Source organism: Doryrhamphus excisus, linkage group LG9, assembly GCF_037039965.1.
Source record: "Doryrhamphus excisus strain RoL-2023G ecotype Guam linkage group LG9, RoL_Dexc_Guam_v1.1, whole genome shotgun sequence".
NCBI lineage: Eukaryota > Metazoa > Chordata > Actinopteri > Syngnathiformes > Syngnathidae > Doryrhamphus > Doryrhamphus excisus.
The window spans coordinates 9053699-9078934 of NC_136365.1; the positions used below are offsets into that span (position 1 = coordinate 9053699).

General features: G+C 42.5%; 3 protein-coding genes, 1 long non-coding RNA gene and 5 other non-coding genes across 14 annotated transcripts in view; 1 reads left to right on the forward strand and 8 right to left on the reverse strand.

Annotated features, from left to right (window-relative positions):
- The first annotated feature begins 2121 nt into the window (after window positions 1-2121).
- chtf18 (CTF18, chromosome transmission fidelity factor 18 homolog (S. cerevisiae)) lies at window positions 2122-13132 on the forward strand. Of its 2 annotated transcripts, XM_058090626.2 has the most exons (22): window positions 2123-2356; window positions 2893-2982; window positions 3063-3186; window positions 4100-4286; window positions 4524-4616; window positions 4712-4764; window positions 4841-4979; window positions 5043-5267; window positions 6910-7007; window positions 7101-7224; window positions 7362-7498; window positions 7573-7666; window positions 7734-7832; window positions 7924-8054; window positions 8242-8356; window positions 8430-8654; window positions 9231-9380; window positions 9455-9585; window positions 10975-11119; window positions 11183-11278; window positions 11844-11913; window positions 12711-13081. In XM_058090626.2, exons 1-22 carry the CDS (start codon window positions 2269-2271, stop codon window positions 12830-12832), a joined length of 2736 nt encoding a protein of 911 aa, XP_057946609.2. In that variant the 5' UTR covers window positions 2123-2268; the 3' UTR covers window positions 12833-13081. The 2 variants fall into 2 exon arrangements, with proteins under 2 accessions (XP_057946601.2, XP_057946609.2); XM_058090618.2 differs by having other exon boundaries at window positions 2122-2356; window positions 10975-11278; window positions 12711-13132.
- On the reverse strand, window positions 12906-15171 carry LOC131140339 (guanine nucleotide-binding protein G(I)/G(S)/G(O) subunit gamma-13-like). The gene is made up of 3 exons (XM_058090638.2): window positions 15007-15171; window positions 13375-13489; window positions 12906-13288 (listed from the first exon to the last, which is right to left on the reverse strand). The coding sequence occupies exons 2-3, from the start codon at window positions 13470-13472 to the stop codon at window positions 13183-13185; spliced, it is 204 nt and encodes a 67-aa protein (XP_057946621.1). The 5' UTR covers window positions 13473-13489; window positions 15007-15171; the 3' UTR covers window positions 12906-13182.
- A 589-nt stretch (window positions 15172-15760) lies between these two features.
- Window positions 15761-18867, reverse strand: LOC131140342 (uncharacterized). Of its 2 annotated transcripts, XR_013628105.1 has the most exons (9): window positions 18699-18867; window positions 17697-17777; window positions 17433-17513; window positions 17181-17256; window positions 16928-17008; window positions 16675-16755; window positions 16440-16517; window positions 16200-16259; window positions 15776-16014 (listed from the first exon to the last, which is right to left on the reverse strand). It is a non-coding gene; the product is annotated as an uncharacterized LOC131140342 (long non-coding RNA). The 2 variants fall into 2 exon arrangements; XR_013628104.1 differs by lacking the exon at window positions 16928-17008 and having other exon boundaries at window positions 15761-16014.
- On the reverse strand, window positions 16332-16405 carry LOC131101761 (small nucleolar RNA SNORD60). Its single transcript, XR_009119301.2, has one exon. It is a non-coding gene; the product is annotated as a small nucleolar RNA SNORD60 (small nucleolar RNA).
- On the reverse strand, window positions 16822-16893 carry LOC144900606 (small nucleolar RNA SNORD60). Its single transcript, XR_013628793.1, has one exon. It is a non-coding gene; the product is annotated as a small nucleolar RNA SNORD60 (small nucleolar RNA).
- Window positions 17074-17146, reverse strand: LOC131101765 (small nucleolar RNA SNORD60). Its single transcript, XR_009119302.1, has one exon. It is a non-coding gene; the product is annotated as a small nucleolar RNA SNORD60 (small nucleolar RNA).
- LOC131101752 (small nucleolar RNA SNORD60) lies at window positions 17325-17398 on the reverse strand. The gene has a single exon (XR_009119298.1). It is a non-coding gene; the product is annotated as a small nucleolar RNA SNORD60 (small nucleolar RNA).
- LOC131101772 (small nucleolar RNA SNORD60) lies at window positions 17582-17654 on the reverse strand. Its single transcript, XR_009119304.2, has one exon. It is a non-coding gene; the product is annotated as a small nucleolar RNA SNORD60 (small nucleolar RNA).
- Window positions 18868-20022: 1155 nt separating the features above from the next.
- LOC131098017 (caskin-1) overlaps window positions 20023-25236 on the reverse strand; it is a 31408-nt gene continuing 26194 nt past the window's right edge. For all 4 annotated transcript variants that reach the window (XM_058045925.2, XM_058045924.2, XM_058045927.2 and 1 more), the window contains 4 exons: window positions 23962-24764; window positions 23278-23899; window positions 22136-22724; window positions 20023-21096 (listed from right to left, as the gene is read on the reverse strand). In XM_058045925.2, coding sequence (XP_057901908.2) covers window positions 21012-21096; window positions 22136-22724; window positions 23278-23899; window positions 23962-24764 — 2099 coding nt within the window. In that variant the 3' untranslated portion in view covers window positions 20023-21011. The remainder of the gene's footprint in view (window positions 21097-22135; window positions 22725-23277; window positions 23900-23961; window positions 24765-25236) is intronic.

Here is a 25236-nt window from a genome sequence, read left to right on the forward strand (position 1 = left end):
ATCCTTGCACACTTAGATAATACTCCTGTATTCACCTTGCTGTACGCAAAAACTATTGAAGTCCCATCAAAATATGACAATTTGTGTGACCCCCAAAACACCAAGAAGGCATTGCACAAACACACATTCACTTCACGTCTTGCTGCAAAGCTGTCTGTGTCAAAAGAACGGCAGAAGGACGAGGTGTGTGGGGAGTCTGTGTGAAAAGGGCCGCCCTTCTGCCTAAAGTGATCATTAAACACATCACTTTAATGTGGCACACACACACACACACACACACAGGCCTGCTAGGGGATAATGGAGTGTGCATGCATGATCGTATATATGTGTGTGTGGGTGCCCATGTGGACCGTCATCCCCACACACACACTAACTAACATACACACTGATAGTCAATCATTGCCCATGACAAGTTTAGAATCATTAGCGTCTAAACACACAAACATCTGCCGGTAAGTGTCAAGTGGGGGTCACTCAGTGTGTGTGACTGTGGACGCTTGTAACCATTGAAGGACTTCCAGTTGTGGTCAGAAGTTTACATGAGATTATCCATTCCATTGATGTATGTTGTATAGTAATCATTCAAATCGTGACAAAAGGAAGGAGGGAGGAAGTGACTTTGCTTCCATGATCCCTGATGTGAAATGAGCTCAGCATCACGCACGAATGTTGGCTGCTGTTTGTCTGAGCTGAGGAGCAGATGGTGGTGATGGGGACGTCCTGAAGTCGCACACATCATTATCATTAATCTCCCTTATGCACACATACATACGCAGGACAAAATGTGAAATCTGTGGCAAACGTTTGTGTGCAGTAAATTACTGTTAATGTTAATGACTGTTGATGACTTAAGTTCTTCACTTTTTTAAAGATAGAGATCAACAATGTAACCACCTTCGACACTAGGAAATAATCCACCACATTTAGATAATTAATCTATAACAGGGGTCTCAAACTCAATTTACCTGGGGGCCACTGGAGCTAGGGTCTGGGCAAGGCTGGGCCCCATCAGGTTTTCAAAAAAAACCAAAAAAACGCATTTATTAAAAACAGAAAAATAGACAAACTTTTTCAGCGCTTTGGTTCCGATTTTCTACAATAAAAGCTCTGATCAAACATTCCACTGTTCTCAAATATCTTAATTTTTCTGCACAAAATAAGATGAAAAATAAATAAACAAATCAAGAATAAAGAAAATCAATCAGTAATAAATAAATATAATAATAATAATAATAAAACAGCAAATAATAAAAACTCAAGAAACCACATATAGTTAGTGGGTAGACAAATTATTTTTTTCAGATTAAAATGAACAAAGCATTATTAGAGCCCTGTAGACATGACAAAACACGACTATAGTCACATTTATACTCTTTTTATTTACAACATATTGTGCAACTGCAGGGTCTTGAGACACATGCTAACTCGCAAACTAGAGAGCTAGCGACCTAAACGGTAGCCTTCAAGTTATTTCCTTTAAACTTAAATAGCCAAAAACTTACCACTTCCACACGGATAGGGAGGATAACTATTAACAGTTATTTCACCTTTAACATGAACATTAATCAAACGTAACATCTGGGTACATGATACCATACAGCATCCATATTAAACTTGCGCGGGCTGCACTAACATTAAACTTTCATATCAAAGCGGGGGCTTCAAACTAGTGTCCTGTGGGCCACATTTGGCCCGCGGGCCGCGTGTTTGAGACCACTGATCTATAACATTGAAAGCACAGCAACCCATTCTGTTATTCCTCATCGGCCCATAACGTGCAAAGAATAGCCTCATGTATGTAACATGAGGCTATTCTTGAGGCTGTTACATCACTGGATATGGGTCTCAATGAGAATAGGACCCTCACTATATTTGGTAATATTCTGTGTAACCATGACAACAAAATTGAGTAACAATGTTGAAAACAGCCACTTCATTAGGAACCCATATCGTGCATATTGACAATCTGCAATAATACAACACCAGGCCAACCTGGGGTTGAAAAAATATCATTAGGAGGCAAAAAAGGATAACAACTACGTAATCTAAATTGTAAATCACTTGTTTGCTCCGCGGTGCATGCTGGGGGGAGGAAATGAGAGCTTTCGAGGACCAATCAGAGCTCAGAGCCTTCTTCATACCCGGAAGTAGACCGCGACAACTAAAAAATACCGGGAAAATTTTCCGAGTTGTTTCCGATGTCATTTAAGAGCATACAGTTTACTGGTAGTTAAAAGGAAGTTTGATTTACTTTGCGGACCAACCGTCATGGATGAATATGATGAAATATATGAAATTGAGGATAACTTCGAGGAGCAGTTTGCCGATGAGTTGGATGCGCTGGCTCAGTTGGAGGGTAAGGACATAAACACTGCCTGGTTTTTAGTAGATCTTTTTTAAGTGTAATGCACACAATGTAAAATACGGATGCAAAGACAATTAAAAATGCGAACAGTTTAAAATAATTTCATACAGCTTGATATCTCCTTTACTGTATATCCCTCACTGTATTTTTACTACTACCCTATTCCATCTGTATGTTCGCATATTTTCTTTTGAAGCCTTTTTGTAGTGTAGTGTAGTAATCTTCTTGTTCTTATTCCACACGTATTGTTTTTGCTACTATACAGTACAACACTACAGTGGACTTAATTTCCAAGCATTTTTTGAAGTAATGAAAAATATAGCAATTCTAAATAAAGCCAAAACTTGTGATACTCAAACACTGACCCTCTCACAGGCGTGGATTTAAAACTATGTTTATTATTGTATTTTACTGCCATGTCCAGCTTTTTTCCATAACTATAATTATGATATGTGATGTATACTGATGTGAAAGATGTGAGAAGAGAATGTTCAATTGGTGTTTGCTTCATGCTTCTTTTGTTTTAGAAAACATTTCCAAGCCAGGAAAGCGTCAGAGGCAGAATGCAGATGATGACACAACAGACATAGAACATCTGCTCTCTAATCAGCCAATCAGTGAGTTAATTTCATCACGCTTAGCTTTTGATGCTTTCTCTGCAGGTTTTCACTCCAAATCCTCTCCATTTGTATTCCAGCTCCAAAGCCAAAGCGCCACAAGCAGGACACAGGTGTGGTGAAGAGACTTTTTAACTCATCGCAGAACAATGACATCACACCACCATCCTCCCCAGGGCAAAATGAGGCACCTTGCATCACCAGGTAGGAGACAGTCACAGGAAACTATACGGGAAAGTAGGTAGATTCTGACAGCATGATAACCTTGGGCAAAAATATCACAATTTCACTGTATTTTAATTACAGTTCTAAAATATTCATTCATTTTCTACCGCTTATCCCAGCTGTCTTCGGGCGATAGGCGGGGTACACCCTCGACTGGTCGCCAGCCAATCACAGGGCACATATAGGCAAACAACCATTCACACTCACATTCATACCTATGGACAATTTGGAGTCGCCAATTAACCTAGCATGTTTTTGGAATGTGGGAGGAAACCGGAGTACCCGGAGAGTACCCACGCATGTGCAGGGAAAACATGCAAACTCCATACAGAGATGGCCGGGGGTGGAATCGAACTCGGGTCTCTTAGATGTATGGCGTGTGCGCTAACCACAAATAACCACACATAACTAAAACATGTTATTTTTAAATATCTTTATTGAAAGGAGAAAAAAGTCAAGTCAAAACAGTCATGTTATATAAAACATAACACAAGGAAATTGTACCATCCATCCATTCATTTTCGATACCGCTTATACTCATGAAGGTGGCGAGAGGCGGAGTTCACCCTGGCCTGGTCACCAGCCAATCACAGGGCACATAAAGACAAACAACCATTCACATGCACATTCATACCTATGGACAATTTGGAGTCGCCAATTAACGTAGCATGTTTTTGGAATGTGGGAGGAAACCGGAGTTCCCGGACAAAACCCACGCATGTGCGGGGAAAACATGCAAACTCCATACAGAGATGGCCGAGGGTGGAATCCTCGCTGTGTGGCCTGTGCACTGAAATTGAAAAAAGCAGGGATGTGCTATCTTCACATATTAAGAAGTTACAATAAATATTCAAGGATTTGACTATAGTTTTGAATACTTGTGATCTTTCAGTTCTTCCTCAGCCGCCCTGGATATCAGTGGTTTTGCTACAATATCAGAGTCTCCAAGGCAACCTGTTGCCGTGGCGACGCGATCACATGTACTAAAGAGACCCCCACTCGAAGGTGACTACATCACGATCACTGACTCGTCAGGGAATCGCGTCTATCTCCGCCAGAAGGACACAGAAACAGACAAGGTGAAATGGGGAAAACAGGATAGGATAAAGTATATTGCAACACTCATCTAAATTTATCAATCACGTTGTAGAGTGAATGGACAAAGTTCCACAGAGTCTTCCCAGAGAAGTAGAATCACTTATAGTAGCAAAGTGTGGACCGTCTGTTTATTTTCCACTGTTCCACTATGTTTATATGTATATGATATTTTTATATTTTTTAGTTCAATAATCTGTGCGTTACCACCTTATCTCTAGATCACAGAGGGAAGAATGGTACCCGACTCTCAGGGTTCCTTGGGTCTTCTCGCTGTGCCAATTGGTGTGCTGAGAGAGCAGGAGGCAGAGCGGGTAATGATACAAAACAAAAACATACTACATCAAAATGAGGTCAAGAATATGCATGTATGGAAGTGGACTGATGCCTGTGTTCTTTAATAATGCAGCGCCACCAGGAGGTCGTAGCGGAGTCGGAGCGTCTCACAGAGCTCTTAGCCAGGTACATCATCCCCCTACGTTGTCTCACACAAGCTGGGTGTTTTTAATACTGCTTTTGGATGTGTGTTATATTCCAGCAGTGTCAATGATGTCATTGTTGAGCCTGAAAGTAGGGAGGAAGAAGAGGACGATGCCGAAGACTCAGAGGGTCGAAGCTGTCGCCTCTGGGTTGATAGATTTTCTCCCCGGCATTACACCGAGCTACTCAGTGATGATGTACGTCACCAAAAGCTTCTAATCTCCAATGTGTATTTGTGACAAATTGTTCTTCCTCTACAGTTTACCAACCGTTGTCTGCTGAAGTGGCTGAAGCTGTGGGACACTGTTGTTTTCGGAAAAGAGAGAAAAACCCGTCCAGTGCGGCCCGATAGACAAGCGCCCATACAAACTTCATTCAAACCTAATCAAGCTAATCTGAATCAAAATCGCTTCAAGACCAAGATGGAGATGACTGAGGAGATACTGGAGGCGGAATTGGACCATTACAAACGACCCAAATTTAAGGTAAACACACTTTTCATGATAATGATACTACATTTTTACATATAGGACGGACATAATGTATGTCAATCTAACCATATTGTGATCTATAAAAATTCTCAATAAAGCAACAAAGGCATACATTTCACAGAAATATGTTCAGGCTGCACAGCGTGGCTTAATCTACAGCCATGCTGTAGATATACGGTGTGCATCTTACACACACACAAACACTCTTTTACACACACTTTTCTTCAACAACTTGGAAGTATGACACAGCGGGTCTTGCAAAATGCGAGTTTCATTCTGTTCTCTTTGGAAAAACAACAGTTCAAGCACAAATCCTAATAAGTCGCTAATCAGAATACTGCTTATAAATTCCCTCTCGAGCCTTTACTGTCACCTCGTTGTTGCGGACTAGTGCATTTGTCCCCACATACTAAGATGACACAAGCCCTTCAAATAGCCGTCTTCACCAGTGCCTGGTGGTAACTAGCATCTCAGAAGTCAAATTTTAACAGCTGAAAGACAGCGCATAAAATAACACATAGTTGGGGTGACACGGATGCCAAGGTACCAGTGAGTAAGTGACAATAGAAAATATTTGCATTGCACATTCTCTGGCTTCTTCAGTTTCTCCATTTGAGACCAGCAAATGGCATTTGAGACTCGACGGAGAGCGATTTCTCCTATAGAAAATAATGTAAGTCCAATTAATCTATTAGAGACACCCAAAAATATTTATAAAAATACATTAATAATAGGCTGGACTGCATGGCGGAGAGTGGTTAGCGCACAGGCCACACAGCTAGGGTACCCGAGTTCGATTCCTCTGTGGAGTTTGCATGTTCTCCCAATGCATGCGTGGGTTTTCTCCGGGTACTCCGGTTTCCTCCCACATTCCAAAAACATGCTAGGTTAATTGGTGACTCCTAATTGTCCATAGGTATGAATGTGAGTGTGAATGGTTGTTTGTCTATATGTGCCCTGTGATTGGCTGGCGACCAGTCCAGGGTGTACCCCGCCTCTTGCCCAAAGACAGCTGAACTAGGCTCCAGCATACCCGCGACCCTCGTGAGGATAAGTGGTAGAAAATGAATGAATAATAGTAGGCTTTTACATCATAGACATTTCAATACGCATCTAAATACACGGGTTACAATACAATTTTTAAAAAATGTTTTAAAAACAACAATTCAATACAGTGTATGAATGATATGATTCGATTTTGTGGTGAATTTGTTTATGTAGACATGAATCTCACTTTTGCAATATTTTCTCATGTTTAAAAGAACACACCTTATCCACTACCAAAAAAAATAAAAAGACAAACAACAGAATCACTTGTCCGATGTATTTATATTTACACACTTACTGAATGAACATATTTGATGGGATCTGTAGAAAAACAGAAGTTGTATTTTTCAATCCAATCAACATTAGAAAATTCTCTCAAATAATGAATGATAAAAATGTGTCCAAGCAAAGATAAGTAAATAGTAGTATTTGCCATGCAGGTGCAATGCAAATACTGTGTCCTCCAAATTGTATACATTTTGTCAAAAACTGCTGTGTTCGAAGTTTTTACTTTTGTTGTCATTGCCTGCCTTAAATTTAACAACCTTCATTTCTTCAAATACCGGTATGTGATTCTTTCCCTCTTTAGGTGGCAATGTTGTCTGGTCCTCCAGGTTTGGGAAAGACCACTTTGGCTCACGTCATCGCAAAGCATGCTGGCTACAATGTGGTGGAAATCAACGCCAGGTGTGACAGACAACCGCCAATTGCAACACTTTCATCATCATCTTCCAGTTCTGACTACATTGTGGTTGTTCTTCTTGTTCTCATTTTTCTCAGTGACGATCGAAGCGCAGAGGTGTTCCAGAAACGCATCGACACAGCGACACAAATGAAGTCCGTTTTGGGAGCCAATGAGAGACCAAACTGCCTAATTATTGATGAGATTGATGGAGCACCTGCAGTATGTTCTTGACCTTTTTATCAAATTACTAAACTGATATCTCTGTCTGAGCAACATTATTGTTGGAAAGTTTTGAAATTGGAAAAGAGACTCCAGATAAATACAATTTGGAGTTATTATTTTGACTTGCTTGACAGGCTGCCATCAACATTCTGTTAGCAACCCTGAACAGGAAAGACGGACATGGCAGTGATGCCAGCACTGAGTCTACAAAGAAGAAAAAGAAGAAGGAGGCCATTCTTCTCCGACCAATCATCTGCATCTGTAATGACTTGTAAGAGAGACTTTTAGTTCAAACAACAGTGTAAAGCTAGAATAGCGTTTTTTACATTTAGTTTACCTATTCAGGTATGTTCCAGCGCTACGACCTCTGAGGCAGCAGGCCTTCCTTCTGACGTTTCCTCAGACTCAGCCCTCCCGTTTGGCTCAGAGACTTGCAGAGGTATACGCATGCAGATACATAAATGGATGAACGCAATAAAAACACAGATACACCAATATTTTTGTAGATCTCACTCCGACAGGGGATGAAGACGGACACGGGCACGCTAATGTTGCTCTGTGAAAAGACAGACAATGACATCAGGTCTTGCATCAACACACTTCAGGTTTGGCAGCATCTCTTTTCAAGATGTAGTTGCTCTCTGAGGTAAGGTTAGAATACCAGTTTTCAATATGTGAGTGTACTACTTTATGCAGTTTCTCTTCGGACGAGGTCATAAACAGCTCAACACCAGGACTATCCAATGTGTGTCTGTGGGCCAGAAGGACCAAAACAAAGGCTTGTTCCATCTGTGGCAGGAGATCTTCCAGTTACCTCGTACAAAACGGTACGGTCGCTCCCTTTTTAAATGTGTGCCTCCAAAAAGGTATCATCTATTTTTATAATATTAATTTTAAAAAGTAAAGTAATAATTGTGAATACTTAAAAATACTAAAAATACATTACCGATCTATTTTTATATCCCTGCATGCATAGTCCTCCTCACAAAACAATTTTTGTAAAAATATTTTTAGGAAACGTATTGGTGAGAGGTTTGAGGATGTCCCTGGATCAGGAGGTGGAGATCAGAGATTTCAGCACGTTCTTCACTTGGCCTCATCTAGTGGCGAATATGACAAGGTTTCTCAGGTATTAAACACAGCAGGCTTCTCATTACTTGTCTGATTTTAGCAAAAGTATAATATAATTTCCCTCTCATCAGGGTCTGTATGACAACTATTTGTCCATGAGAGTGCGAGATCCCAACCTGCAATGTGTGTGCGATGCTCTGGACTGGATGGTGTTTTCGGACAGGCTTAACCATGTCATCATGCATGGGCAGAACTTCACCCTCATGAAGTACCTGCCTTTCCTGTCTGTCGCTTATCACTTCCTGTTTGCCCACCCGCACGTGCCACGCATCAGCTATCCACACAGCCACCACGAGGTACGAGAAAGTAATTTTGATTGGAGGTCACTCAAAAAGTCATCTCATTGAAGTACTCATCCCCAATCATGAAAGTAATATTACAGCATCTTGCAATTAGTATATTCATTCATTTTTTCTACCGCTTACCCTCACGAGGGTCGCGGGGGTGCTGGAGCCTATTCCAGCAGTCTTCGGGCGAGAGGCGGGGTACACCCTGTACTGGTCGCCAGCCAATCACAGGGCACATATAGACAAACAACCATTCACACTCACATTCATACCTATGGACAATTTGGAGTCGCCAATTAACCTAGCATGTTTTTTCAATCCCACCTCTGGCAACCCCTTCTCCTCCAATTTTGGATCTACATTTGTAATAGAAAAGGTTGTTTTAACTCATCGATTAGTTCCATCTGCAAGAATGCTCTTCTTTTCTCTTTACTTACCATCCTTAGCTAGCAATGAAACACTCTAAAAATAGTTGACAATAGTTGTGGTTACATTGCTCACTATGTAAACAAAACAAAAACAAACTATCGTCATGCATTGTTAACAGTCCCAAAATGGTCAATGAGTCATTGTGTTGTCCTCTAGGCGTCCTCTCGTCTCCTCAGCAGTAGGAACGCTTTGTCCACCATGTTGGCCGACATAACACCCAGCATCAGGACCAGGGTCAGCCACCTCAATCTCACCCTGGATATTCTCACGCTGCTCCTTGACATCATCTGCCCCAAACTGCGCCCTGTATGTTATATACTCCAAGCTCTCCCACGCTGTAATACTACACATTTCTAAAACACTTCCATGTGTCTTGCCAGGTGAACCCTCAGCTGTTCAGCAGCAGAGAGAAGGAGCAGATGCGCGAGCTGATCGACACCATGTTGGCCTACAACCTTTCTTACCGACAGGATCGCACACCTGAGGGACAGTACACATATGTTCTGGAGCCGTGAGTGTACACACATACATGTAGTACATTGCAGACTTTGTATTCTCAAAAGGTCACACATTCTGTTTAAGGTCACCGATTTCATCCAAACTGTGGTCGTCTGATCTTGCGTCTGTATTCAAGATTAGAGGTTAATCCTAATCCATTAGTGCCTGGTGAAGCTACAGGTGGTCGGAGGAGGGAGGTCATTATTTTGATCATGTCCAGGAGAGGTTCTGGTAACCAATCCTTTCATTCATTTTCTACCACTTATACTCACGAGGGTTGCGGGCATGCTGGTGCCTATCCCAGCTCTCTTCGGACGAGAGGCGGGGTACACCCTGGACTGGTCGCCAGCCAATCACAGGGCACATATAGACAAACAACCATTCACACTCACATTCATACCTATGGACAATTTGGAGTCGCCAATTAACCTAGCATGTTTTTGGAATGTGGGAGGAAACCGGAGTACCCGGAGAAAACCCACGCATGCACGGGGAGAACATGCAAACTCCACACGAGGAATTGAACCCCGGTCTCCTCGCTGTGAGGTCTGCGTGCTAACCACTCATCCCAGCACTTTTGCTAAAGTTTGCTAAAGAGCCCTTGGATGTTCCACAGCACTACTGGAAAAATATGACACAGCACACCAACATGAAAACCTTGTACCATCTGTGAAGGATGGTGCAAGGAGCATCATAGTATGGCCGTGCTTTGCTGCCTCAGGGATATGGAAAAATGAATTCACAGGCTTCTCAAGATATTTTGCATAGACCTTGAGGCCATCTGTCCAACAGTTGAAACCTACGAGTATGAAACAATGATCCAAAACACTGAAGCAAAACAACAACAGAATGGCTTCAGAAGAAGAAAGTACATGTTCTGGACTGGCCCAGTCAAAGGCCCGACCTCAATCTGATTGAGATGCTGTGGCATGACCTCACGAAAATGATTCACACTAGACATCCCAGGAATCTTGCTGAACTAATCTTGCTGAAATAGTGTTTGGTGGTACCTGGTTTTGTCTGTATCTAGGAATTGCTATAATAACCAGCATTACATAGACCTCAATTCATTGAATTTTAGTCCAGTGTGAGCATGTGTCAGAATGATAAAAAATACATCAAGTCCTCCAAGTGGGTCAGTGTTTTGATACTAAAATGTGGAATCACAAAGACTGATGTCAAGCATGCAGCAAGTGTTCATCGTGTATTGGGGATGGAGATCAAGTGATAAGAGGATTATCGTTTTAGAGAATGACTCAATCCGGGTTTGATTCCGTGACAAATGGAAACTATTCCTTAGCTTCTTTCTGTCAATTATCCGGACTCCTTGTCACATTTGCAAAATACCTTTAGTGTGTCTCTTGTTGTGTGTAATTAATCATTCAAATATGTGTGTCCGCAGGCGTGTTGAGGAGGCAGTGAGGTTTCCGGGCCTTCCGCCGCACCGTCAGTTGACCTACCAGGCCAAACAAACCATCAGTAGAGAGATGGAGCAGGAGAAAATGAGGAGAGCCGAGCTAATCATGCTACAGCGCAACCCCGCAGCGGTGAGACTCACGTCATATCCAATCATAGGACTTCTAGTTGTCAGCTGTGTGTGTGTTTTGCAGAAAGTGGCAGAGAAAAAACAGGCCGGTCCTAAGCAAAGCAAAAACCATCAGCAGAGGTTGGAGAACATCGTCAAACAGACCACAGTGGAAACCAGGGTGAGATTCTTGCAATAAATAAATGCATAAAAAATAAAAATTAACATATTACATAAAAAAGAAAAAGTTTCTGTACTGTAAAACACAGACAATACAAATAGACCAGAATTGGGATATATATATTGTACAATATGTAGTTCTAATCAAGGTACTTGCTTAGCCAAATTGTTATCAACATGAAAAAATGACATTAACAAAGTTTCTGATGTTTTGATGGATGCTAACAGGGTTCTTATGCAAATATGGAATTTGACTTTTCCAGATCTGGAAAAGTATGGAAAAATCTGTGTTTAGGACAGTTTAGATGCTTTTTTTTAACATATATTTTGTGCATTTCTGGGCTTACCTGGTGAAGTAGCAACATGTATGTTTCAATTATGGCCTGCGGGTGGAGCAAGTGAGTCAAATTTTTATAGTCTAATAAAAATTGATAGAAATGGGGATAATAGAGCAGCACTCATGGCGAAACTATGAAATTAGGCTAATGAAGCATGTCGGCCCCTCAGTGGCATTGACTGCAATATGGAGGACAATGTTTCTGAGTAACCTTTTTTTGCCTTAACAGCCGGAGGTGGATTTCTTTGGCCGGGCTGTTGCACCCAAACCTCAGAGAGCATCAACGTCATTGGACACAGGTACCCAAACAACGTTCAGTTCACATTTTGGAGGAGTAAACACCAATTCGGCTCGTTTTGATGTGATGTTGACATTTTTAATATCTACATTGAGGTTAAAAATCTTGACAGAGGAGCTGTCTATTTATAGGTGGTCATCAAACAGAATGACATTCTTGGTCACGGTGCTACAAAAACACAACACATCCACACCAACTCATTGCATGGATGAACTACTACTATGTGGGTGAAAAACAACAATTAAACGTTAAACATAATACAACAAAGCTGTTATTTCCAAATGCCCACAAAGCATGCTGGGTAGTCCAGCTGTCACAACAATATGAACTATGAACCTCCTCCTTGTTTACTTCTCTGAAGACCTCCTCTACATATTTTTCAATCACAGAAAATACAACAAACACAGCAAAATGTTGGGAGAATGAGTACCAAAATCTACCCAGCATACCTTGCGGCAGGAATATATGGGTGTGTTTTTTTTTGGGGGGGGGTGTATTGTGCATAGATATTTATTTGTATGCCCACATGGTGCAGTGGGTAGGTCGTGTGTGTTGATGTGTTGTGGATCGCTTGTTTTGTATGAAGCTACAGGTTTGCATTTGACCCTTCTGGCAACTCAAGCGTGCCACAGTCGCACTGCAAGTCATGTTGCCAGCTACAGTTTCATTGTTAAAAGTTTAAAAAAAACAAAACAAAAAAAAACAAATAGAATGCCTGATTTAAGACTACTGGTCAAAAAAAGTGAGCTAGCAGATATATCTATAAGGATTTAAAAAAAATATATCTGCTGTCCGCAGGTGAGAAGTGTGCCGTCCTTGCAATGGGGAAGGCTGTGGGCAACAGTGACGTGTGGTTCCGATTCAACGAAGGCATGTCCAACGCCGTCCGGAGAAATGTTTACATCCGGGAACTCTTATAATGCCTCATAATATCCTTCCTGTTTGGCTTTCTACTATGTTTTCACGAGTTCATTAGAATCAACATACCGCTCGTTAATTCTAAACAGTCTTTATTTTAATTGACAGTGTAAAGAGCCAATAAAAACAAACATCTAAAAAGCTACTCAGTGCTGCGCATACACACACACACACACGCACCAATCTTAAAATAATAGCATTCAAGTTCTCCAAATAAATAAACAGCTATAGCAGTAGTGCATGTGTGTGTTTAATGCTGTGTGAATGAGTGAGTGCCCAATATTTAAGTTTATTGTGCATCCGTGCATCGCCTGTGTGTGTAAATACATTTCTGTATGTTTGTGTGTGATCATCAGAGGATCACACACTTGCCTTTCTCCACCCAGGGGTTAGCTCTCATCAGCTCAGGGTTCAGGAAAGGATCCTCGCAAACGCAACCCTCGATCCACTTCACCAGCCTGACAAAAAAAACACACATTTAGATTATTTCATGCTGGAGTGTCAGTCTTCTGTGTGTATGTGTGTGTTGTCTGTCCACACTCACTCAGTGACGGTGATGGAGGATTTCTCTCTGTTGATGGCCAGCTGATACTGAAGAGATTCCACTTCTCTCCGCATCTGAGGAACATCTAAGTCATCCATGCTTGGTATCCGTCACACTGCCACGACGACAAAGCAAAGACAGAGGTGGTTAATGACAGGTGTGTCAGGAATAGTCTTTAAATCACACCATCAAGCTACTTTCTATTTCTGATTTTTCATTGAAACTCCATAATATGAATATACCCACTCACCACAGTGTTAGCTACGCATGCACCATACAAGCGCTGTAGTAGTCAAACATTGAAAGACAAGTTACAGTATTTGTTATATACTGGTCACAAAGCATCAGCAATGTTATGAGACATGTTAGATTACATCATCTTTCTCGCTGCATGGAGACTGGCTATGGAGCCAACAGAGCTGAACTGACTGAGATTGAGTGGAGGGAAAAAAAAGGTTCTCTCATTCTGTGTGGAAGTGGTAAGTTTTTGGCATTGTTGTCCTTCCCCACTATGTTTGAAACATTTTCCTAAGTTTAAAGTAAATTGGAGCGGCTAACTAGTTGGCCTGCTATGCTATGTAGCAGCGACCGTCTGTTATGATCTCGTAGCCTGTGCAATGTGATGTAAACAAAAATTACTGTAAAGGTGAATATTGGGGGGTTATTTCATGTCTACAGGGCGCTAAAAATGTTAAAACACGTATTGAGAAAGTTAGCTTTTTACGCAGCTACAAAAATATTACATTTATTAATATAAAATCCTATTTCGTGGAATTTATCACAGTCAAGTCGACTGTAGTCAGCATTTGACACTACAAATGTAAACTGAGGTGAGATCATCATGTGAGGTGCATCACTGTCTACTTAAATATTTTTAAATGTCAAAAGGCATTTTTTGCCAAACAGAATTAAAAAAAATTAAAAGGTTTTTGAGCAATTGGTAGCACCCCCGGTGGCCAACAAAGAGCAATACTGGACTCTATCAGTGATATATTTATTTTAGCCACTAAGCACATCACAAACAGAAGGAAAATGATGCACAAGGAGATCAAAGCATTTAAGTGTCCAATCAGATTGCTCCATTATCAGTTCCGATGCTAGTCACAGCCCCTAGGGGGCATATTTGCTTTGTATAAGATTCTTATATGCTGAGATTTGGGATACCATCACTCCGCATACAGTTAGTTTACGCCCTTTATTGCATTAAAAGATTGTTAAACACACCTGTGACGTAGTCTATGTATAATCTGTTTATCTTGTTCTTTAGTGCTGTAAAAAATAAAGTCTGCCCCACCCTGCCAGGCTTCTCCAAGCCGGAAGAGGCCGACCGGCACCCAGATAAGCATCAACAAGAGCACCGTGGATGACAGATCTTCCTCCCTTCCCCCTCCAACACATCAGCCTCATCTGTTAAATGGATCCCATGTAAGTAGGTCGACCCCCTTTCTCCATCAGCATCCGCCCCGCTGTGCGCTTGTCACAGGCAGCTGCTCCAACAACACCCCCTTATGTCAATACTGTCCGCCATTTCTCTCATGTATTAATAATAACACGACTTATCCGGAGTCAGCGACATTGGCGTTAAAGTGTTGTGACAGCTAGAAAGTAACCATTCAAAGCTCGGGCGCCTACCGGAAAGTCCACCGAGGATAGCGGGCTCAGGCTGCGCTGGAAGGCCGGCGGTGAGCGATGTAGTCGGGAGTCGCTCTGGCAGTCACGTCGTGGTGAACGGGGATGATAATGATGGTGGTGAGGATGCAGTGTTGCGGGCACTCCCCTCTGCTAGTGACTGGATGTGGGAGGACGTTCTGGGCGGGGCCGCGCAGCCCCGTCGCCTCCTTTGACTATCAAATCGAGCGCGCACCTGCATGCAAAGGCGAGGCGTGCGTAAGCAAATCAAAGGCTAATTTTTGCGACCGTAGCGGGCCATTGCATTAGGTACACCAGCGCATCTGGTATCCAATTCAGAATCTCGTTACAAAAGACAGCAATGCTCACATTTTATTGAAAAGGTAGCCCACTGGAATGTTTTGCTGTGGTGTGTGCACGTTTCTGGCTGTGGAAGAAAATTATGATCATATTTAAAAAGGTATAGTTGTTGGTGCAGCTCCCGTCAGTGACTGCTTATTTTATGTTCTATAAAGTAATCTATTTTAAGTGGAAAGACATGATTAAGCGCTTGTCCAGGTATGTTGCCAATGTACTGGCAGGTGTAAGTATTACATCAATACAAGCCTTGTAATTAATTTAAAACATGTCAAAAACAAAAACCTCTCCCATCCAGAATGAAAAGTTGACAAATCTTGCAACTGCACCCCCCCCCATAAAAAGGTTTCCCCACTTACAACCAGCCAGTGCCTTTCCCAACAACAAAAATGACCATTGTATGACAAATATAACCCACATATTTTCTCAACATACTGACCTCAACCATTTAATTGCCATGTCTAACTTCGATTCTTTATTGTTCCATAAAATGCAAACAATATTCCATCAATTTAGTCCTGAATCTTAAAGGGCTTTAACAAGTGTCACAGACTGAAGTTTAATGGCAGCAAATCACAAAATCACCAGTGCTCACATCCAGCCCGCCCCCGTTGGATCAAGGTGGACTAGTCATTGTTCAGTGCACTGTGCAATCTGCAAAACATAAGCAGAAAAAAAACATGAATAAGGCAATAAGGCATAGTGCAAACTATTGCTTTTTTTTAATGGAATGAAGGATAAGTTAGAATCACAAGCTGTAGTTCAGCTGCCATAGTAATTTATTTATTTAGTCGTCACCAACTTCAAAGGTTTTTCATGGATGCAGATTACAAACTCACCAGTTCATGTCAAGAGATGTCAACTTGTCCCAAGTACACCTTCCCTTCATGGTGCAATCTCTGCTCAGGACAGGGCAACATTAAAAAAACTAAGCACATACAGTAAATGCACCAAAATTTCCAAACATAATGAAGCCTCAGGATTAACGTTTGAATCACAAGCAAGTCATAAGAGGTGTCAGAAATTTATTTTCTCATCACCGGCTGAAACTTTGTCATGCGCATGTATTACTAACTCACCGGTTGCATTCGGCCATGTTCTCGATATCCTCAATTTCGGCCATCTTGAAATAGGACTTTTTGTGCACAAGGCCATCACTACAAGTCACAGATCAGTGCAAATGAGCACAAAAACAGCACATATTTTGCAAAAAGAAACACAATTAAGCCTCAGGATTAAAGTTTGAATCACAAGAGGTGTCAGAAATGTATACAAAATTTTCATCACCTGCTGAAAGTACTACTACTAACTCACCTGTTGAATCCAGCCATGTTCCTGATATCCTCAATTTGGACCACTTGTTCTTGATAGGCCTAATTGTGCACGATGCCATCTCTACAAGTCAGACCAGTGCAAATGAGTACAAACAAATGCAGCACATTTTGAAAAACAATCGTAATGAAGCCTCAGGATTCAAGTTTGAATCACAAGCTGTCATAAGAGGTGTCAGAAATTAAATTCTCATCACCGGCTGAAAGTTTGTCATGTGCACATATTACAAACTCACCTCTTGCATCCAGTCATGTTCCTGGTGTCCTCAATTTGAACCACTCAGTCTTGATAGAACTACTTGTGCACGATGCCATCTCTACAAGTCAGATCAGTGCAAATGAGTACACACAAATGCAGCACATATTTTGAAAAACTGTAATGAAGCCTCAGGATTAACATTTGAATCACAAGCTGTCATAAGAGGTGTCAGAAATGTACTTTTTCATCACCGGCTGAAAGTTTGTTGTGTGCACATATTACTAACTCACCTGTTGCATTCGGCCATGTTCCTGATATCCTCAATTTGGGCCACTCTTGAAGTGGGACTTGGCATCGTGCACAACTCTACAAGTCACAGATCAGTGCAAATGAGTACAAACAAATGCAGCACATTTTGAAAAACAATCGTAATGAAGCCTCAGGATTAAAGTTTGAATCACAAGCTGTCATAAGAGGTGTCAGAAATTAAATTCTCTCATCACCGGCTGAAAGTGTGTCATGTGCACATATTACAAACTCACCTCTTGCATCCAGTCATGTTCCTGATGTCCTCAATTTGAACCACTCAGTCTTGATAGAACTACTTGTGCACGATGCCATCTCTACAAGTCAGATCAGTGCAAATGAGTACACACAAATGCAGCACATATTTTGAAAAAGAACAGCAATGAAGCCTCAGGATTAACATTTGAATCACAGGTTGTCATAAGAGGTGTCAGAAATGTACTTTTTCATCACCGGCTGAAGGTTTGTCATGTGCACATATTTTTATATTACTAACTCACCTGTTGCATCCAGCCATGTTCCTGATATCAATTTGGGCCACTCTTGAAATAGGACTTCTTGGTGGAAATCTTCATTGGGAGCTGGAATAAAAAAATCATAAAAATCAGTGTCAAAATTTTACACAAATATTGATAGACAATAGCGTGATGTTTTCATGCAATGATGGATAAACCTTTATTGCCTTTCCCTGCATGTTTATTTCTACCATGATTTCACTTCAAATGTGTGTCACCTTTTTGCCATGCCTCCAAAAGGGTGTGTATGCCAGCCACAAAATCGGCATACTGGTGCGCACTCATGCAAAGTTTTTTTTTTTTTTTAAATATAAATCACAACCTTTGTGTAGGAAGTTGCACACACACAACTTTCATGCCCTTTGTGTGTAACCATAGTCAGGTTGTCTGTGGGTCAATCACAGGTTGTGTATTGGCTCAATGTATGCCGTGTATTCGTTTGGACCCCACACTAATCGCAATGCAAACATGACATGTATTTCCAGGTAAAGACTACCCAAAAACAGCAATGAAATTTCATCTGCAGAGGAGATATTAAAAGATAATTAACCTTCCATAGACATCTTTCTCATCTTCCATAGAGCTACACCATGAATTTGGCTTTAAGTGGTACTTTTTTCCAAGGACGCCCGCACTATCCTACAGAACACGCACGCTCACTGATTTTTTTCATCGCCAAATAACATTGCTACTTTTTCAGATATAATTAATTAACGACTTGTTTTTACTAATTTAAGCATTGCCCAACATTGCTACTGTATTAGCATACTGCTAGTTTGAACGTCCCACAACAATTCACTCGAAATGGATCAGCTTAAATTCCCCACTGTAAACTTAGGTGTTTGCAAATGATACAACCCAAAAAACGTTAACTTTAAATTTTGTAAAAATGAAGATGTGACGGTTTGAAAACATCTCTCGGCGTCTCTCGAGCATGTGACTGATACGCCACGTGGTCGCGTAAGAAAAAGAAAAGTGTTCACTCACCTCTTCAAACATTTTGTTTTTAAACGACTACATGGTAAAACATTGGGGGTTTGGGTGGTCGTCTTCACTCCCATTACGTGTAACAGACGGGCGGACCAACTTTCTGCCATGTGCGTGTAGAGAAGAAGGAAGCCAAAGAAAGAGTGAGTAGAGATTTTATTCATCTTCCGGACAAACAACCCGGAAGTTTCATTTCCAACTTCTGTTGACCTTGTGAATCACACAATAGTTATTTAAAAACAAATAAAGTGTTGAATAATAATAAAACATAATACTGCAGGCACATAATATTCTTTATATATGTCTCTACAAAAAGAAAAATAATCTTTGCTGTCCGGGTGTCTCCACGAGGCTGTCGTGCGGAAGCTAGAGCATCATGGGAATTGTAGTGTTTCGTAGCTAATAATGACAAAATGTCAAATGCCCAGAGATTCCAGTGAAAAATACTTCGCTGAAATTTTACTCAAATATACAAGTAAAAAAATATACTCAAAAAATACTATATTTAAACGGGAACTGCACTTCTGGAATGGATTTTCCCCATCATTCACAATCTTGAACATGAACGCACGCATTGATACACATACTTATGCTAGTTCAGTCAACAAAAGCAGCATAGATATAGCAGCATCACTTACGATGTCCGATCTCCTTGTTCCAGCACAAGACGTGTGCTCCAGTCCTCAGGGAAAAAAAATGTTGGCGAGCACCTTGTTGAGTTTTTGTCGTGAAATTAAGAACTTGGTATCCACTCTTCCGTCTGTTAGCTGCTACATTTTGAAAGAAGTACAAACTTACAAAAAAATCATTTTTTTTTACCTTTACTCACCACACATTTAAATGTAAATCAATTGTATTAGAGAGCAAACAGGGGCACAATGTAAGCCTTTAAAGATTTATTCTCTTCACATCTGTACAGGAATGCATCGTCACAGCAGAAACACAACCTTAGACCCAACCATGGCACAACAGCCTTCACAACACATTCAGACAGAAATGTACAGACTCCCAACACCTCGCCTCTCATCAACGTTTAGCATCAATATTGTCATTATTCGCATAGAACTATCTCTCTCAAATATATTTGTTTCTTTTCCCAAAGAGCATAAAAATACAAGTGGATTCTTTATCGGGATGAACACTGGCGGTTTTATCCACTATTTGGCCTACATTGGAAATACACTGAAAATTGTGAGCGCGGGGGCAGCAAAACTGACTTATAACACCTTAAAACTTTAATGGGCTTGCAAAAGGCTTCTCAAAGAACATACTAAATGGAACTACAGGTGTCTCCTAAGGATATATATGGCATGGGTTTGTAAGGAAACTGAGAGACCATCAAATGAAATGTGTAGGAAAACAAAAAAAAAAAGTATGAAAGAACACTACCAAGGCACAGAGAGATGCAGAGTAAACAAATAATGGACACGGAGGGAGAGCTGGGCAGAGGCAGTTTTACTAACCAACACTAAAGGGAGCTCTAACAACTCACACACCCAGATATTGTATATCATAAACTATCCTGAATGTACCATACAAAGCATTGAAATATAGGATCATCTTTTAAAAACACTGTTCACAGCAGCAGGACAAGAGGGATACACCATGTGCTTGTGTGTGTCTTTGCATAATGTACTATGTGTGTATGTATTGAACCAATAGGAGGTGTGTGTCTTTTGGTGTCTTGGAAATTCATGGGCACAAATCTACAAGCATTGTTCCGATCATTTGAATAACTACAGTATGAATTTGAAGAAGGACACTGACATTTCATTAGGACGACACACCCTCGGAACTGGACAACAACAACAGCAACAGCAACAACAACATGAACAGAGACAGCACACACATCGGGAGGGTCGGTGCACCACAACCCTCCATCCATACAGAAGAAGACAAGCGTTAGATCAAGCAAGGAAAAATGCATCCTCAGAGACGGTGCAGTAGCCTGTTTTTTGCATGAAAAATACTCATCAGCCTGCTCCCTGTTTGTCTGGCTGTCCTGCTGTCCTTCAAGTGAGTCTGTTTATGTGCTTATTTTTATTTGTAGTCTGTAGAGAGAAGGAACATAGTTGTGCTTTTCAGTCCACAGCCACCTGAGGCTGCTCGCTGGGCTGCAGAACATCACAGGCGTCGCCTCGCCAAAGAGCCCCACAAGAGGACACCCTCCTCCTCCTCCTCTGTCTGCTCCGGAGTGGTCACGTCTATGCACACACTTTTGTGGCCTCTGGAGAAATTTCTCGACACTCCTACGTATGATCAGGGAAAGGCAAAGGGGGCGGCTTTTTGGAAAAAAAAAAGACACTTGGAAGATCAGTCGAGCATTGCATCCAGTTGGTCCGCCAAATCATCAAACATGCTGCCGATATCATCCAGGATGGAAACGGCTGCCTTTTTGCTGGAGAGAGAGGAAAACATCTGTATTCAAAATAAGGTACAATCAAACCTACTTTTTTATATTCTTCACTTTTTGTATAATTTGGTTTTTGTTGAAAATTTTCAGGGCGGCACGGTGATTGAGTGGTTAGCGCGCAGACCTCACAGCTAGGAGACCAGGGTTCAATTCCACCCTCGGGCATCTCTGTGTGGAGTTTGCATGTTCTCCCTGTGCATGTGTGGGTTTTCTCCGGGTACTCCGGTTTCCTCCCACATTCCAAAAACATGCTAGGTTAATTGGCGACTCCAAATTGTCCATAGGTATGAATGTGAGTGTGAATGGTTGTTTGTTTATATGTGCCCTGTGATTGGCTGGCGACCAGTCCAGGGTGTACCCCGCCTCTCGCCCAAAGACAGCTGGGATAGGCTCCAGCACCCCCCCTCGACCCTCGTGAGGAAAAAGCGGTAGAGAATGAATGAATGAATTTTCGCCAAAATATTGCCTCACTTTTCGTACAGGATTGAAACTTTGCACTTTGCAATTTGATAAGGAAAGTGAGAAACAATACCGAATTGGATCTCCCCAGGATGTACGGGAAGTCTGTATTAATAAGTTCCATCCATTGTATGTTATAAATGAATTTATACAAACTTGAACGTTCAATTACACGTTTGAATAGAATGAATATGCACAATCACAATATCAATCATCAACGTGTTCCAAGAAGTGAATAGAATTCCACTAGAATTTCATTACAGAATACAAAAACGTCATCATTTTGAAATACCACACTTTGGTGTCATGGTTGAGTTATTCATTTCAACAAAGTTGTTATAAAGAACCACAATCAGTCTCAACCCCACTGATGAGGTTTACAGGCCAGTGGCTCTAATTAAAGCTGTGCCCGTTTGAGAATAGCAAGCTGTCCTAGTTGTTCAATTCATCCATGACTCCCAAAGTGAAGTACTGAGACTAAATAAATTGTGAATCACTCTTGTAAAATTATTTTTTCCTCCTAAATAGAGCACAAATAGCTTCTATTTATATCATAAATACTTACTCATTTTGTGCTTCATCCTCATTTATTTTGTGTTCTACAGCCTGCAAAGCTGCAGCCAAGGAGGCACTGGTCTCCTCCAGACGATGCTGAGCACCTTCCTCTTCCTGCTCTGGAACTCCTCTCCCTCCTTCCTTCTGGGATGACGTCCCCTCCAAGTTCGCCTCCTCTGCTCTTTTACTCTCCGCCTCCTCCTCTTCTTTGTGCTTCTTCTGCTCCCTCTCTGTCCTCCTCTCCTCCTCCTCCTCAGCCTCCCGCCCACCCAGGATGTCGATTGAGAGGCCAGCAATGGAGGAGCGTGGCGGTTTAACTGGATGTGGAGACGGCGTAGAGGGACTCTGTGCGGGTGAAGGAGAGTTAAGAGGGAGTCCTGGTGAAAGAGAGGGGGCAGAAGGGTTGGTGGGAGCGGGAAGAGGCGTGGCAGCAGCGGTGGGTGTCGAGGAAGGTTTGGGGGCCAGGGTGGGGCTGGATGCTGCCGGGCTTGTGGCTGCAGGGCTCATGGCGGGTGAGGCTGCCATTGCTTTCCCTGGTTTGGGAGCTGTTGGAGGGCCGCGAGGTTTTGGCGACACAGGAGGCGGAACACGCTTTGTTTCTGTCAAACAAAACAATGCAGTGGACATTTTGAGCCAGTGATCCAAGTCATGCTTAGCTGCATACATATCATTTACAGTTAATTGACAGTTATATTAGGGGGGACCTATTATATTTTTTCCACTTTTCTGACCTATAAATGTAGTTACAATGTTGTATTCTCATGTTAAAAGATGACAAAGTTTCAGATAATGAGGTTTGCGTATTTGGAAGTGAGCCCTGAAAGAAGTTTGGGATGGCTCAAAACACTTGGTCTCAGAAGGCGTGGTAAAACTGCCCCTTTGTGATGTCACAATATATAAATTATGTGCCCTCCCCCAAGCTGTACTTCTCTGTTTACTTCTGCTTTACTTATGCTCAGGCAGAAGTTATTGTATTTGGTCATTCACATTCGTTTTGGCGGGTAACAAATGTAAAAAGTTTTCTGTGCTGGTTATTGTGTGTAGCTGCTCTACAGGAGTCCAGCTCGATACAAAGGGTCGAAAAATGAGCATAATAGGTCCCTTTAAGTCAAATCAACAAATGAAAATTACACAAATCAAAACAGTCCTCACCAGGACTTTGTGCTGTGTCTGTGTTATCAGGACCCGGTATTGGGACCCGACGAGTCGGCGTGAGGGGGTCAGCTTGCGTCTTCTTCAGGGCAACTGAAGAGGGTTTGGGTGAAACGGGCGGCTTCAGAGACTTCCTGGCCTCCATCCACTCACAGCTCTCCCTGCTGTTCTCCGTCCTATCAGAAGCCTCCGATACAGGCCTCCGCCTCAGCACCACAGCGCCATTCTGCTGCCAGCTACTATCTGCTTGGCTGCCGGAAGAGTCTGATTGTTTATTGCTTATTTGGGCAACAGCTTCTGATTGTTCAGCAGTGCGTGGCCTCCTGCGTAAGGTGTCTGAACCAGTTGTCATGGTAACAACGGTGGAAGGCATGTTTGCAGGAATTTCGTCTGTTGGTAAAGGACGAGGTTTCCTTCGGAGTGTCGCTGAGCTGTCGGAGACCTCTGAAGCGGAATTGACTACAGTGGAACGGGGTCGGGGCTCTGGGCGTTGTTGGGCTGGTTTTTGCGGTGCCTGATCACCCTCTGGTCCACTGATCGTCCTGCGTCGGTTCAGAATATCGTCATCTTCTGATCCAAGACCACCTGAACCAGCCTGGCGACGAAGTGTGGGGGGACTGACCTGGAGAAAACATGGCAAGCATTAACAAAGGCAATGTTGACAGATTACACAGACACACATACCTGCAGGTAGTTGGTGCTGCTTCCCAGATTCCTGGGCAAGGTTTTTGCGCCACTCACAATGGATGTTTCCAGCATGGCGGCGAGGCTTCGCACACTCCCAGAAGCCCCTTCTGATCTTTCCAGGCCTGCTGACTCCTGAGCTCTTAAAGCTGATCCTAGGCTGCCACAGTCGCTGGCTCTCCGCTCTCGAAAAGTTGGCAGTCCAAGAAGCCCCTCCACTTGACCTTCCCCCTCACCGTCACCCCCAGTAATGGAAGAACAGGACCGCTTCGGTGGCGTCGGTGGCCGACCTTTCCGCCGGGGCCGCAGCGTGACAGATGACTGGCTGCGGTTAACGGTGACATCATTGGCAGCGGCGGTACGTGTGGAACTGCTGCGGCAGACAGTGGCGTATCGTGAGTCTGTTTCTGGTCCAGTCAGACTGTGAGTTCTCCGTCGCTCCTCCTCCTCACTGGGGAGGCGCAGCGTCGTTACTTGTGAATCCGTTGCTGCCTGCTGGGTGGAAGGTCGTGGTCGAGCTCTAGGGGAGGCCTGCTGGTTTCGAGTGTGCGTGGGGGTTTGCGGTGGAGTTTGCGTTGGTGTGTGAGGAGGAGTTTGTGAATGAGAGATGCTTGGACGGGGTTTTGCCAATGGGCTCGGGCCGCCGTCCCGCTGTTTTTTTGCCTCTGTGCGTGGCTCAGATCCGCTGCTGCCAGCTGGGCTCGATGGAGGTGTGGATGGACTCTGAAGAGCCTCAGGGACACTTCCTCCTCTTTGTAAGTCCTTCAGTCTCTTCACTCCTAACATTAGCTTCTTCTGGTGGCCTGCAAGGAGCAAACACATTTACTAACTGGCATATCAAATCTACAAATCTACAAACATTGTTCCGATCATTTGAATAACTACAGTATGAATTTGCAGTTAAGCAGTCCCAATTTGCTAAGGGGCAGATAACAGCCTCTGACTTCATGACCCCCAAGTAGTATCTGAAAGTTGAGGTTACATGTGACAGAAGAATCCCAAGTTGGATTTTATAAAATGCCATACGAATGTTAGAGCGGGGCCGCACGGTCTCCAAGTGGTTAGCATGTAGGGCACACAGTCAGGAGATCGGGAAGACGTGGGTTTGATTCGCCGTTTGGGCATCCGTGTGGAATTTTCATGTTCTCCCCATGCATGTTAAATTGTCCATAGCTATGAATGTGAGTGTTGTTGTTTGTCTATATGTGCCTTGCCATTGGCTGGGACCAGTACCCCGCCTCTCGCCAAAAGGACAGGACCCTAGTGAGGATAAGC

What these genes read in the sequence shown, in the direction of transcription:
- chtf18 (XM_058090618.2), top strand. Translation starts at nt 2,269, where the DNA reads ATGGATGAATATGATGAAATATATGAAATTGAGGATAACTTCGAGGAG. An exon ending in GCTCTCTAATCAGCCAATCA is followed by an intron (nt 2,983 to 3,062) that starts GTGAGTTAATTT and finishes TTTGTATTCCAG; the next exon opens with CTCCAAAGCCAAAGCGCCAC. An exon ending in GAGAGCAGGAGGCAGAGCGG is followed by an intron (nt 4,617 to 4,711) that starts GTAATGATACAA and finishes TTAATAATGCAG; the next exon opens with CGCCACCAGGAGGTCGTAGC.
- LOC131140339 (XM_058090638.2), bottom strand. Translation starts at nt 13,472, where the DNA reads ATGGATGACTTAGATGTTCCTCAGATGCGGAGAGAAGTGGAATCTCTT. An exon ending in TCCTCCATCACCGTCACTGA is followed by an intron (nt 13,289 to 13,374) that starts GTGAGTGTGGAC and finishes TTTTTTTGTCAG; the next exon opens with GCTGGTGAAGTGGATCGAGG.